At 41.3% G+C, this 15739-nt stretch overlaps 1 protein-coding gene across 1 annotated transcript; it reads left to right on the top strand.

Moving 5' to 3' along the window:
- Positions 1–1220: 1220 nt before the first annotated feature.
- Positions 1221–14587, top strand: EXOC1L (exocyst complex component 1 like; the record flags this gene model as incomplete). The annotated part of the gene is made up of 3 exons (XM_084625316.1): positions 1221–1341; positions 6923–7053; positions 14324–14587. 3 exons carry the CDS (start codon positions 1221–1223, stop codon positions 14585–14587), a joined length of 516 nt encoding a protein of 171 aa, XP_084481442.1.
- Between the last annotated feature and the right edge of the window lie 1152 nt (positions 14588–15739).

The raw sequence follows: 15739 nt of genomic DNA, 5'->3' as shown, positions 1-15739 counted from the left end.
GCTGTTCTCAAGGTCAACAGGATAGGGCAGACCTGATCAGTTTACAATATGCCTTCAGAGCTTTGTAAATCTCAAGTAAAACTCTCTGCTTCCAAATAAAAAAGACTTTGTAGTGTCTTCCCAGCGACAAGTTTCTGCATGCCACTTACCATGCTGTGCAAAAGTAATGACTGGACAGCTTCATATAAGTTGTACCATTAAATGAGAGTTTCACACGTGCATATTACTGACGGGTCAGCAGAGCCGTTAGTTCGTTAAAAAGTAGATTTTTTTTTCATTGCTAGATCAGAAAAGCATCACATCGGAGCAAAACCATCTATTCAAATTGCTCTTAAAAATCCATGACACCTTTCAGCTGAAATTAGCCTACAAAGACGTTTATAACCCCTGCAAACAGAGGTTGATAATGACAGATGTGTCACACCTTTAGTTGGACATGAGATCTGATTTAATTTTGAAGACAAGGGAAGGGAATGTTCATCCTAGGAGGAGATGGGTGTGAGAACTTGAAAAGATGTCTCACAAGCCACAGCAGTGATTGCTGCAAACACCTTGTGTGATAAGGAAGGGGTCAGTTTGGAAGATCAGATTTCCAACCAATAGGCTAGATTCACCCTGGTGAAAATCTGGACTTGGGCTAATGCTGAAGCTACGTTTTGGGCTGGAGCCAAGAGCTGGCTGGCACTTTGCGCTGAAGCAATGCACACGGACCTGTGGGGAAAATGAAGTGTTCAGCAGCCGCGCTGCTGTAGGAGCGGAAGGGTGGGTAGATAGCCCTGCTTCTGCCTTTCCTCTTGCCAGCGGTAATATTCTTAATGGAAGATGATCACAATCGATACCTCCAGCCAGCGGTTAACTGATGGATATATAATGGAATCAAACCGAGGTCGTGGGGCTTTATTGAAGGTTTGATATTAAAAATGCCTGTGCAGGGTAACAGCCCGGGGGCTATATACGTCTGCAACACCCATATGCACGAATATGCCCCCCCCCCCGCACTCACACACACTCCGGACAAGCCTCAGAAAGTCAGTGCTGGGCGCTGAAGAGTGGCGGCAGGCGGCTGCTCGTGTCAGGAGGCTGGGAAGTTGGAGGTTTGTCTGAGGCCTGATCGGGGTGTCTGCAGAGACCGAGACCCCCGGGCACCTGCTCGGGAGCCGCGAAACGGGGCAGCAAGGGACCCTTGAGAGAGACCATCAGCCTCGCCTGCCGCGAAGGACATGTCCTCGCTGGTGAAGGAGGACTTGCAAAAGAAGCTGTTTTACCCCCTGGGGCAGAGCCTGCGGGAGTTCATAGAGATCGAGTGCTCCGCCCACGACAGGTTTTACCTCTGTGCCGCAGGTAAGGCAGGGGCGGCGGGGGCAGGTGTACCCGTCTCTAGGAAGGAGCCCCGGGCTCTGCGAGCAAGCGGCGGGCTCGCCCTAGCCCACGCGCGTCCGGGCTGCGGGCTTCTAGCGAGCCTGAGAGCGATGCTGGGTCCCGCTGCTGGCCCCGCTCTGGCTCTGATTTGCGTTGGTCACTAGGCGCATTCCAACATCTGCATTGCACATCGGGCTCTTACATTAACGGCAACGGTGCCAGGCGCTGGAGGGGAATGTTTGCCCTAGTTTTGTGACTCAGGGGAGTCTTCCCACAGCGCGCTGGCCTGGCACCTGACCTTGCACCTTCCCGTTTCGCGGATCCTGGGCTACTTGCGTGTGGAATGTGCATGGGTACTAGTCTGATGAAGAGTTATAATGCATCCGATGAAGTGAGCTGTAGCTCACCAAAGCTTATGCTCACATAAATTGGTGAGTCTCTAAGGTGCCACAAGTCCTCCTTTTCTTTTTGCGAATACAGACTAACACGGCTGCTACTCTGAAACCTGTTATTTTGCAGTTGTATTCAAAGGGCTTTAATGCAGGCTCTGTCCCCCCTTCCCGGGGGGGGGGCCGCCGGTGCCTCTCAGAAAGGTTTTTAACGAATGATCCTGCGTTCAGCTTAGCCTTTTGGCCTAGTGTAATTGAAACAAAAGCGGCGCACTTCCCCAGGGCTGTGTGTCTCAGGGGCTAAGATGGAACGAAAAATAGTTTTGATATTAAACCAAGTGTAGACACAAGTAAAGAAGATGGCACAGAAGCCTCCTGCACGAGACCTTGTGTGTGGCTCTCTTCTTGCTGCAGTGTAGCTGACAGCTACCTTTGCTCCGCTGCGTGCCAGACTCCTAACCTTAAACCCGAGGAGACGGGTGTCTGGGGCCTCGATCCTTTATGTATGGCTGTTGACACGAATCTAGCCCACATTTGACGATCGTGTCTGCGCCGCTGTCCATTGTCTGGAGGATCTTCCTTTGTTAAATGGAAGATTTAAAGCGTCACTTTCATGAATTCACACAGCATGTGCATCAGATTATAATTGCACAGTAAGAAAGAGCCGAGATTTCCACATGAGGATGTTTAGGAATAGCCTATAAGCACACTGTCATGCTGTTGTATTTAGTAAGTGTGGTAATAAAGCGAGTGACAGTGTAGAACAGTAACTGGATAGCCCCTTAGCCACGTGCATTTTCCAAGTGCATCACTGAGATTGGGTATAAACTGTTCACAGAGCGGGGAGAAGAGGGAGAGAGTAAAATTTGACCCTCGTTATAGCAGGGCATCCCCACCGAAACCAATGGTTTGAACAAGAAAAGGGCAAATCAGGGAAGAATTTGGTTCTATGATATAGGGCTTTTTGATCCCGCACGATCAAATGCGGGCATAACTCCCATTGACTTCAATGGGAATGTTGCCTGAATAAAAGGTAGCGGAGCCTATAATGCGAGATTGTATTTGAAATAAGTGGCGAGCAACTAAACTGCAACACTTTCTGTCGCTGTAGTTAATGGCATTAAATGGGTTGGAATCTTTTGGGACAGGCGAGTATGTTGCCAGATTGCTGTCTCTGCTGTCAGTCTCAATCAAGCAGTTCCTTTGCGGTCTTCAAATGTGGACATACATAAAGCAAGAGGAGCCTGAAACCATTAACCATGTCTTAAGTGTCTCTGTGTTTCTCATTTGTATCTAGTTCGGGGCATTTCCTTGTCTACAGCATGAAACCTACTGCATTGCTGAGAATCCCAGAACTTTTGAAAAGTTGTAGGCAACATATTTAGGATTTTGAAAATAGGGTTGGAAAAGAGCATGCATTTCCTCCTACTTCAGAACAGTTCTGACAGGCACCAGATACATAGCTGTTTATAATACACAAAGAAACGAGATCGTCAATACAAAATGTTAGAAAACTATTCACAATTTGCAAGCATATTTTGTGTAGCTAATTTGCCTTTAAAAGACTGATGCTATTTTATGCGAATTGCATTTTTATAATAACCATAACATTTTTCAGTAAACATTTGTTCTCTTTGTCTTTTTTTAAGTGTTTGCAGTCCCCATCCCCTCAATGTGTTGAAGTATAGTTTCTTGTTATTCACTGCCTGAAGTACATCTTAGTTTAAGATAAGGGATTGTGAATGTTTATTACTATAATAAAGTAAGATCGTTCAGGGTGGCACAACCTTATTACTTGAATATTTACCAAAAAAATCATTTCAGATGTGTCTGCTATATAACTTTATTAAATAGGCATTGACAAATATCATCTAGTAAAATACGTTTAGAAATCCATGAAGTTGTATTGTTTTTATACCCCTGAAAGCTGTTCAAAATTAGGGAATTTATAAATATTATGATTAGTAGGTAGAAGTGAACATTACTTTCCAGTCCCTTTTTGTCCTTGAGGTTCAAACCATGTGCTACATATGGACTTCAGGAATTTTTGTGAAGGTTGATAGTTTGTGCAACGATGACAAATATAAAAATATTTGTTTTAAAATCAGACTAAAGTTCTGTTATAGAACATTCAAAGGGAAAAGGGAGCAAAAGTACCTTCTGAAATATTTGAGTGTTGTTTCCACAGAATAGAAAGAACAAACCAGTGAAGAAATCATCTAAACAAATTAATCTAATGGAGAATCTCTGCAGACATAGTGGAAAATATACTGAAAATTAAGAATGGAGAGTGAGTGTGTGTGTGCATGTGTGTGAGTGTGGTGTGTGAGAGAGGAAAAAACCCCACTCTAGCATAGTTGGGTAAGCGGTGGGCACAGATTAAATCTGATCCTGAAAGCTGGTGAGCATCCTCCAATTCCTACTGCAGTCACTGGCAGTTCAAGTTGCTCAGCACCTTGCAGGATATAGTCCTTAATCCTGACCTAAATAGCCCTTTCTAATCCTGGAAGTTTCTTGAATAGAGTACCAGTTATATCAGATAACGTCAGAATGGGTGACAGCTTTGTGCAGTATCAATAAGGGATTAGGAGGAAAGGAGCCCAAACTTGCTTTACTTTTGACTGAGTTTTCTATTTTAACAAATTCTGTGAACCCTGAAAACAGGTTGGTATTTTTGTGCATTTAGAAGATGTACAAATATCAGGCATGAAACCTTTAAAACAAAATTGTTACTGTTTTAATATAATTTAAATACAGCCAAATGTTTCCTAATTCTTCACAAGTGGCAAGTATATATTCTAGCAGCATAATTAGTGTAAGGTCACAACAGTCTAACTAAAATCTTATCCTTGCAATGTAGTCTCAATTTATTCTTACTGGTTAACTTGTATTATGCCTGTCAATAGCTTGTAAGAAAGAGAAAATATTGTAAATAACCAATATTTGCATAGATGCAAACAGAATCCTTTAGAGCCTGTCCCATTTAAAGCTATACTACAATAAAACCACAATGTGGGTAGATAAATGCTGCTATTTCCATGCCATATTCCCAATATTGTCTCTCTTCACTTTCATAGGGGCAAATGGTAAAAGTCTGGAATGAGAAAATTACTGCCCATTAGTACTCCCCTACATTGAATCACTAATCAACCCAATTGGTGGCAAAACTGAAATGCAGAGATGTGTAGCCAATTTTAGCAATTGTGTTTTGATGTGGTTAGGAGGGATTGCAATGACATCTTAATATAGTCCATTGGAAAATACAAGCATCCCCAAACTGCATTTATTTTTCTTCTATAAAACACCCCAGGGAACAATTTAAACAATCCAAGGCACTATAATGTCTCTCCTCTCCCCCAAGAAGAAATTTCAAACCTAAATTAAATGGGAAATCTGAGAAATGCTGATGTTATACAATTTTTGTCAAGGGAGTATGAGGAATAGGAACTTGGATAACCTAAACTACCAAAGAAGTGAGGACATATTTTAGATGAGCTAGGACTTCACTATTTCTAGGACTGTTTCTTAACACACGTTCTTCTCAGACGTCATACGATTTCAACTCCTAGATGGAGTCTTGAGCCTAGCACTAGAAGAAGCACTAATTAGTTGGGTTTCCCAACAGACAGGACCAGGAAGAAAAAAAAAGCAAGCTACACAGTTTTTACTGTGCATTTGCTGGAAAATCTGTATCCAGTGTATTTGTTGTTTTGGGTTTGTTTGCCTCTGTATTTCAGGATGAAATATGGGCTTGACCCAGTAAACCCTTGCGCATGGAAGTAATTGTTATAGGAGTAATCCCTCTTGTGTAAATGGAGTTATGTGCCTCAGCTAGGGTTTGCAAGATCAGGCCCTACACGTGTTTTTTGTTTTTTTTAAATCTGTTTCTATTATTTTTTTAAAGTACAGTAAAATGATTGACAAAAAGGGTAAAACTTCGTCCATGAGGACTACCAATTTCTTGCTAACAAGGCAAGGCAAAAGAAATTTAGATAAGAAGTTATTGCTAGGTGATGTCTAGGAATTCCATTTAAAAAACATACTGTGCCCCTGAAGTATGCTGTGCCTCTGGTACCTGATCTTCACCCTTTTTCTACAGCCCTCTACTCTCGGACCAGACCACTCTCCCAGAGGGTATGTGATGATGTCCAGTGATGAGGTCAGGCTGCAGTCGCAGGGGAAGAATGGTTTAGGAGTACTAGGCTGAAGAAGCAGGCTGTTAGGTCAGAGGTGTACCACTTCTCAGGAGGGTGCAAGAGTTACAAATCTCTGTGTGAAGCCATAGACACCAGCTGACAATTAAAAAAGAGAAAATAAAATAAACCTACCTAATATAGGTGTTCAAATTCCAGTGCTTTCCCCACTAATTAGCATGTATATTCCATAATACTGATCTCCTTTTCCATGCTTAATGCAATTAACTAATATTGATGAGGATTATGAAGAGTTTTTCTATTCTTCTTCCACTTGCTCCCCATTAGCAGGAAAATGGTAACTTCCATGAAAGAAAGTGGTGGGTGAAATTCTGTGGCCTGCATTGTGCAGGAGGTCAGACTAGATGATCATAATGGTCCCTTCTGACCTAAATATCTATGAATCTATGAAACCTAGAGATAACCACAGATAAGTTGGAACTTCAAGTAGTGTTTCTTAAATACTACATGTTATTTTTGTTATGTATTATATTAATATTTTATAGGAAAACACAGATCTTCCATTCACGGGAAGTATACAAACATTAATGTAAATGCGCAGACTCAGAACTGATTTTGGTCACAGTCCAACAACTCAGTGGACCCTTGCATGTGCATGGTGCAAAATGAAATAACTAGGATTCCAGACCCATGGGCGTCTACTTGCACAGATCTAAAGGCAGGATCAGGGCCTTAATGCATGTATTCTTTAGTAAACCCAACAACAAAGCTTTCCCACAAACAAGATTCGCCTTTACAGGATGGGTTAGGGTTAAAAAAAATAATCTATTAAAAGCAAATAGACTTTATAGGCTGCAAACATTGGGCTAAATTCTGCTCGCTGTGCAAACAAACCCATCAAGTTTCATATAGCTCTAGTTTTTAAACTATTGTTTAAAATGCAGCTTGATGAACTATTTCATTTTCAGATATTTTGGAAAGCAATTATCTGTTTGTGTAAACTATTTTTTTGTCTTGCAGTGACTAAAGATGGAGAAGTAGAAATATCTATGGTGAAACACTTCAGAATAGATCTGGATGAGAAATATGAAATGGCTGAAAAGTGGTTTTTGAAAGATCTGGAGATGATTGATGGAAAAGAAGCAGACACTGTAAGTGCTGTATTTTATTGTAAGTTTCTATTAACACAATGCATTTATGTTACAATTTGTGACGTAACAGATGAGGTGCAATTCTACTAAGAAAAGAGATTCTGTAAAAAAAAAGATGGCATAATGGGGATACAGATTTATCATTTGCCAGAGACTCCAGATCACATTTGCTGTGCTTACAATATTTTTTTTGGCAGTTCTGTAAACTCACCTTAGATATGAGAGTCAAGATGGCCTATTTCTTGCTTGTATGTCATTGCAGTAATAGAGATTATCCAAGTCACTTTTTGACTTCAACTCCACCAGTGTAAATCTGGAGTAATTCAGTAGATTAACATTGGTGTAACTAAAAGGAAAATTTAACTCAATGTCTTCCGTTGAGTTGCTTACGTATAACTGAGGGCAGGATATTTGAACTTGGAATTTCCTGAGTAAAGATGAGGAAAATTCCAGAGTTTCAAGTTGCAGAACTTTATATAAATTCTGCAGAATGTGGGAACAAAATTATTCCTATCAGTGGAAGCAGCACCTGGGGATTCTGCCCCCTTAGCTCACAAATTCTGAGGTACACATGGTCCTCAGCAGCTCTTCAGGATGCAAGAGCATCAGCCTACTGCTGTGCTGCCAGGGAATCCCCAGACCATGCCTAGTCCCTGAACATTCCCAAGTGTTGCAGAGTGGAGGAATAAGTGGCACAAATGTATGTGCACAGAAGGGAGCCTGCACCTATAGATATGGAGTGGGAACATGGACCTTTAACTAACAAATCTGTTGATTTAATCTTGCTTTTTAAAAATTAAAAAAACTAAAATAGTGTTTATATACAAACACACTGGTTTAACTAAATCAGTTTTAAAAGATTAAGTCCATGTGCATCTAGACAAGGCCTAAGACACTTACCTTTTAGTGATGTACTCTTTTTAAATAGATGTAGTGACCATACACTATTTTATTACACTGGAGCTTTCCCATGAAAACCCCCACAAATATAATGAAAAAGAGGTGGATCCAAAAACATGGAGCTAGCAACTGCATTCCCATGAACAGCAATCTTGAAATATTTGGGACCAAATCTTGTTCACATTACTTGGTTCCTCTGAATGTTTTTCATGAGTAAAGTAAGCACGATTTATATATCTTTGTTACTTATACGGCCCTCATTACTAATCTGAGCACCTGCCAATCTTTTAATGTATTTATCCTCACAACACCCCAGTAAGTTGGGGAAGTACTATTATCTCCATTTTAAGATACAGAACTGAGGCACAGAGAAGCTAAGTGACTTGCCCAAGGTCACACACAAAGTGTGTGGCAGACTAGGGAGACCCAGGTTTAATTTCAAAGTCCTAACCTAGTACCCTAATCACTGGACCTGCGGCTAACAGATTCAAGTCAGAGTAGTAATTCAAGTGTAACTATGGAAGGGGAAAAATTGACACTAAAAACAGACATAAGAACAACCCCAGAGATAGAATTAAATTAAATTTTACGGAAGATGAAGGTGCATTGAGGAAAATACCTTATTGCATTTACAATACAAGATTTTAAAAGGCATTCAGCCAAATGAATATAATCCAAGTAGAAATACAGGAATAAATTCTACATAAAAATGATTTCATCCAGAGTTCTCAAAGAAAACTCAGTGCAATTTTCTTCCAAGAAAAACAAACCTTGGTCTGAATCATTCACCCCAAAAAGATTGGTTTCAGAGTAGCAGCCGTGTTAGTCTGTATTCGCAAAAATAAAAGGAGTACTTGTGGCACCTTAGAGACTAACCAATTTATTTGAGCATAAGCTTTTGTTAGCTACAGCTCACTTCATCGGATGCATTCAGTGGAATCCAAAAAGATTGTCCCTCTTCACACCTATTTCCCTTCAATGGAATGCTAAATTGTATTTTACTGTTCAGCCACTAGATGGCTCTGTGTGTGAAATACAGTACTTCGTTTAAAAAAACCTCAGCCATACCTGGCAGAGCATTAAAGGATCTTATGATGAATATATCTTGTGTTTAAAGGCAAGCTCTATAGCCAGTCCATATCTGATACAGAACAACATGACATGGTATCAGGAGTAAACTAAGAATAGAAACAGAAGGAAAAAGGCAACACAGGTTGCAAACAGAAGAAACAAAGCAACAAAGGTTGCAGGATCTCATCAACATGACACTCTTCAATGCCCCAGAGAACTTCAGCTTCGACAAACCTTCAGAGTGGACAGACTGGAAATAATATTTTGCAAGATTTTGCATGGCAACCAAGCTGAACAAAGAAACTGGAGATATACAGCTATTGTCTTTAATTTATGCTATGGGGAAGCAAGCAGAGCATATCTTTAAGTCCTTTGACTTTACTAAAAATAGTCATAAAGATAACTATGAAAGGGTTCTGCCTATGTTTGATGCATACTCTATACCTCATAGAAATGTGGTTTATGAAAGAGCATGTTTTCACCAGGGAATTCAAGAACCAGGGGAAAACGTTGAATGTTTTATAAGAGCTCTGTGTACATTGGCTGAAAACTGATTTTAGGGAAGGCAAGACATGAAAATGAAATCAGAGACAGACTGGTAATTGGGTTAACAGATAAAAACCTGCCACAGCAGCTACAATTGCTGAGAAATTTAATCCTAGCCACAGCTAGACAGATAGCAAAACAGTCAGAATTAGTCAAACAGAACAAAAGGCAGGAGCAACTTGAAAAGCCTGAAACTAGCTTAGACGCTATAACAGACACTTGAGTGTTAAAAGTCATCATAATAAAACCGCTGTGGGCAAGGAGAGAGAACTCCCAGTCTAAGAAGAATAAATTCCAGCCTACATGCACAAGGTATGTGTCACAGGGTCTACTCACAGTGGCACCTCCTGCTGGCCATCCTCGGGATTAGTTCTGCCAGATGGTGCACTCTCTTCAGGTGGTGCCTCTCCCATTGTCCTCTCCTTCTGCAGACCCACCTCACTCCAGGAACCATGGCAGCCTCATCATGACTTAGCCCTCCGGCCAGGTCACTAAGATCCTCACCTTCCAGGGAATTCATAGCCTTTCCAGACCTGCTGTCTGTCTGGCATCTCCAATGCCCCAGCCTTCATTAACTTTTTCAGGGCAAGTGTGGGGTGAACACCCCATCACAGGATGGAAAAAGTCATATCCCAAGAGATGATGTATGTCCAGCCGAGGCACATGGTGTAATAATTGTACAATATACGGACATTTTGCATCTGTTTGCTGCACCAAAGCAGTCAGGGAGTTGATTCATATTATAGATAATCAAAAGTCATTGTTTCTGGAATCTGTCACTTGTGATGACATAAAGCCTGCCTGGAGAGTGAAACTGAATATTCACGGCAAGACTATTCACTTTAAAACTGACTCAGGAGCTGATGTCACGGTCATCTCAGAAGGGATGTACAATCACTTGAACCCCTCCCAGAGCTTAAGTCACCAGACACAGCTCTGAGTAGCCCTGGAGGTATTCTGAACTGCATGGACCAGTTCATCACAGAAACAGTTTACAAAGATAAAATCTATGCATTCATAGAAAATCATAGAATCATAGAAGATTAGGGTTGGAAGAGACCTTAGGAGGGCATCTAGTCCAACACCTTACTCAAAGCAGGAGCAACCCCAACTAAATCATCCCTGCCAGGGCTTTGTGAAGCCAGCCCTTTAAAACCCTAAGGATGGAGATTCCACTACCTCCCTAGGTAACCCATTCCAGTGCTTCACTACCCCCTAGTGAAATAGTTTTTCCTAATATCCAACCTAGACCTCCCGCACTGAAACTTGAGACCACTGTTCCTTGTTCTGCCATCTGCCACCACTGAGAACAGCCGAGCTCCATCCTCTTTGGAACCCCCCTTCAGATAGCTGAAGGCTTCTATCAAATCCCCCCTCACTCTTCTCTTCTGCAGACTAAATTTCTCAGTAATCTCTCAGCCTCAGCCACTCCTTGTAAGTCATGTGCCCCCTATTCATTTTTGTTGCCCTCTGCTGGACTCTCTCCAATTTGTCCACAGCCTTTCTGCAGTGGGGGGCCCAAAACTGGACACATTACTGCAGATGTAGCCTCACCAGTGCTGAATAGAGAGGAATAATCACTTCCCTCGATCTGCTGGCAATGCTCCTACTAATGCAGCCCAATATGCCACTGGGCTTCTTGGCAACAAGGGCACACTGTTGACTCATATCCAGGTTCTTGTCCACTGTAATCCCCAGGTCCTTTTCTGCAGAACTGCTGCTTAGCCAGTCGGTTCCCAGCCTGTAGCAGTGCATGGGATTCTGCACTTGTCCTTGTTGAACCTCATCAGATTTCTTTTGGCCCAATCCTCCAATTTGTCTAGGTCACTCTGGACCCTATCCCTACCCTCCAGCGTATCTATCTCTCCCCCCCAGCTTAGTGTCATCTGTGAACTTGCTGAGGGTGCAATCCATGCCATCCTCCAGATCATTATAAAGATATTGAACAAAACCGGCCCCAGGACTGACCCTTGGGGTACTCTGCTTGATACCAGCTGCCAACTAGACATCGAGCCATTGATCACTACCTGTCGAGCCCGATGATCTTGCCAGCTTTCTATCTACCTTATAGTCCATTCATCCAATCCATACTTCTTTAACTTGCTGGCAAGAATACTGTGGGAGACAGTATCAAAAGCTTTGCTAAAGTCAAGGTATATCACATCCACCGCTTTCCCCATATCCACAGAGCCAGTTATCTCATCACAGAAGGCAATCAGGTTGGTCAGGCATGACTTGCCCTTGGTGAATCCATGTTGACTGTTCCTGATCACCTTCCTCTCCTCCAAGTGCTTCAAAATGGATTATTTGATGACCCGCTCCATGATTTTTCCAGGGACTGAGGTGAGGCTGACCAGTCTGTAGTTCCCTGGATTCTCCTTCTTCCCTTTTTTAAAGATGGGAACTATATTTGCCTTTTTCCAATTGTTCAGAGTGCCTAGGATCAAAGACCAACAACCTTCTCAGCTGCAATATGGCAACAATTATGGGCTAGTGAAAGAAATTGGAAGAAACTGATGGTAGAGATGATGATAGGGGACTTTTGAAAGGAGATCCAGTACAAATCAACTTAGAAGACAATGTTGAACCATACAGTATACAAACATACCTACCAAAGAGACCTTGGAAGAGACTAGCTGCCGATTTATGCAAATTCAGAGGACATCATTATCTGGTCATAGTGGACTGTTTTTCCAGGTATATAGAAATAATGTACTTGAAAGACATAACGTGTCATAGTGTTACTGAGAAATTGAAATGATCTTTTGATCACTTCTGTATTCCAGAAAAACTAATGACAGACAGCAGACCACAATTCACTGCAGCAGAATGTAAGTCATTCTGAATGAAATATGATTTTGATCATATTATTAGCAGCCCACATTACCCACAAGCAAAAGGAGATGCTGAGAAAGCTGTACAGACAGCCAAGAAAATCCTACAGCAGGAAGATCCATTCCTTGCTCTTCTGAGTAACAGATCAACACCAATAGCAGCTACTGGATACAGTCCAGCAAAACTCCTGATGGGAAGACAACTCAGGTTCTTTTCCAAAGCTTGAGCAGTAGATCTATCTCCAACGTGGCCAAACATGAAAAAAGTAGCCCAATAGACTAAAAAGGCTAAAAAAGCTTATGAACACTTTTACAACAGATGTCACTTGGTTAGAGAACTGCCAGATCTAGAACCTGGCAACCATGTTTCGTCAAATTGGATGGAGAAAAGGGATGGACAACTCCAGCTGTTGTAAAGAAAAAATTCAGCGCCACGATCATATGTGATCGAGACCAACAGTGGAGAGTTCAACAAAAACTGTCAACATCTACAGTTTGTTCCTCAGAAAGAACAAAGAGCTGAACAAACTCTACAAATGGCCAATGCAGAACGTGAAGACAAACACTCAGATTCCAAACCGACCAGAGACAGTCACTGCAACTAATGACCAAATTGTTATGTGTTCAGGTCATGTAATTAGAAAACCAGCACAATTCAGAGACTTAACAGACTGATCCGTACTGAACATCAAAGAGTGTGAAAGTGTATATATTGTAAATGGTGGGAATGTAGAACTTGAAGGGGGAGATGTAATGGAATGCTAAACTGTATTTTACTGTTCAGTCACTAGATCTGTGTGCAAAATACCTTATTTAAACAAATCTCAGCCATACCTGGCAAAGCCTAAAAGGATTTTATGATGAACACATCTGGTGCGTATATGCAAGCTCTGTAGCTCATCCATGTCTGGTACAAGAACATGATTCTCCCCTCATGCCCACGAGGGGGTAGAGTCAGTCCCATTCCTCTTCCCATACTTTGAGTACTTTATACACTCTCTGTGTTTATGGTAAATCTGGGTGAATGAGGCTTGGGGGTGGAGGATATGTCCAACCACTCCCAGCCCCTCCTGGCTCCATGCAGCTTAGGCCAAAAAAGTAACAGTTTAGGGCTGATTTATCTTTCCTCTGGAACTTTTCACATCCCAGAGCTCCCACAGCCATGTCAGCCAGAAGGACTTGATCATAGCATGGCTACAATGAACTTCACTCCCATAATACAATGATGTGATGGAGCTATCCCCTGAGGGAATCCTCCCAGAGATTTCCTATTCCAGAACCTCCTCCCACAGATTTTTTTCATAAGAGCGTATGATCAAGGCTTGTCTTATTTCTGATGAAAAAACATTTAATCATAAAGTCATTAACATTAGTATAAATGGTCATAATAAACTACAGCTAATGACATTCACGAAGTTTAATTTAACAGGTTTCATTTTAAAGCCATTGTTAGCATTAAGCAAGCAGAGGAGCCTGTAAACATAGAGATCTGCAATATAAGCAAAGAAGGCAATCAATAATCTTAATTTGATAGGGGAATTTATTTATAATAGGAGATAAGTGCTCTTCATACAGTACATTTTGGACAATACTACAGTCCTTGTACATTTTAAAGTTGTGTCTTATAATTGTCGTAAGTTGTAGTGTGCTCATTTGGCCAAATCCTGAAGCCCCTGCTCACATCGAGAGTTCTACCTGATTAAGAACTACTGTTTTAGGGCCATTCTTGGTAAAAATTTAAAAGAACCACCCCTGTAGGACTGTCTATGGATTGTGGAAATATTTCTGAAGTCCAGTGCTAATATTTTATGAATCCATTACAATGAGACAACGATTACAAGGCGGCTAAGCATAAAACAATAAATGTTGCTGTTCTAGTTCCTGTAAAGCTAGTAATTTCATTCTCTCTTCATTTTTAGGATAATCCATATTTTGATATGCACTTTGAGAAGGTCTACAGTTGGGAAGCACATAGCTGTGCATCTAAATATGCCTTTGCTCGAACGTTAAACAAATTGAATTACATGTACCTTAACAAGGACTTGAAGATTGTGAACTTTGATATAACCTACATAAATGATGATTCACTCTGGTCATCCAACAATGGGGACTGTTTAGTTCTTATGAAGATATGCTTCTACGCTTTCAACCTTTTGTGTCTGTCCCTGTGTCCTATGCCATAAAGATGGATTTTATAACAGTAAGGGGACTAGCTGACTTCCAGTGCCAGATTCCAACAAATCGTCTGATACAAAAGTTAAGTGATATGCAGTATTTGCTATTTAATTTTACATATCAGCCAAAACCAGAAACCTCATTTTTATATAAACAATGAACTGTTTCTTTCAGTAAGATCCCAATCCTGCAAACTCTTACACACCTGCTTAGCTTTCAACACAATAGTAATAACTGAGTTCCATGGGACTACTCATGTGAGTAAAGTTTAGCACATGCACAAGTGTTTGTAGGGGCCCAAATTAGTATACATTAATGACAAAAATATTTTAAAATTAATATTGCCAGCTAATTTGTGTCTTCAAAGAAGGTGTGTGTGGGGGGGAGTTTGTGTAGTTAAGCAATGCAAAATTCAATTTCTAAATATGTTAAAATATTGGATTCTTTTAAAAAGATCATATCTAGATAAATACAGAAGCTGAAATCCTGGCCGTATTGAAGTCAATGGGAGTTTAGCCACTGGGTAAAATTCTGGCTTCATTGATGCCAACATGGGTGTGACGGGTTTTCCCCAGAGTACCACTGATCCCCCTGACCCACAAGCCTGGGCTCCCTCACACACTGTATTGCTGTGACAAGCTGCAAAGCCCTCCAGCCTGCACTTTTACCAGCTTTCATACAGGTAGTGCCACATCAGCTGCAGTTACATGCAGGCTCTCTGTCCAGTCCCTGCAGTGAACCAACAATGGAAAGGCTACAGCTAAGGCAACTCCCAACTCCCCAGGCACACACCCACTCTGGAGTGTAAACTGAAAATTATATCATCCTGCGCTGCACAGGAAAGTGTACAGCGTAAGCTCATAAAGCTCGCCCCCTCCCTCAATGTGGAGAGGAATATGCAACAGCCTTTGCACCTTGAGCTAAAATTCGCACATACTTTACTCCAACTCACTGGTTTAAATAAAGCAAAAACAAGTTTATTAACTACAAAAGATAGATTTAAGTGATTATAAGGGATAGCAAACAGATCAAAGCAGATTACCTAGCAAATAAACAAAAAACACAAACTAAGCCTAATATACTAGATAGATTGGATATGAATTAGCAGATTCTCACCGTAAGAGATTATACAAGCAGGTTCTTAAGGGGCAAGCTGCACT

This window comes from Lepidochelys olivacea, assembly GCF_965140295.1.
Source record: "Lepidochelys olivacea isolate rLepOli2 genome assembly, chromosome: 4".
In the NCBI taxonomy this organism is placed as follows: Eukaryota; Metazoa; Chordata; order Testudines; family Cheloniidae; genus Lepidochelys; species Lepidochelys olivacea.
This window is presented reverse-complemented; position numbering and strand designations above follow the sequence as displayed.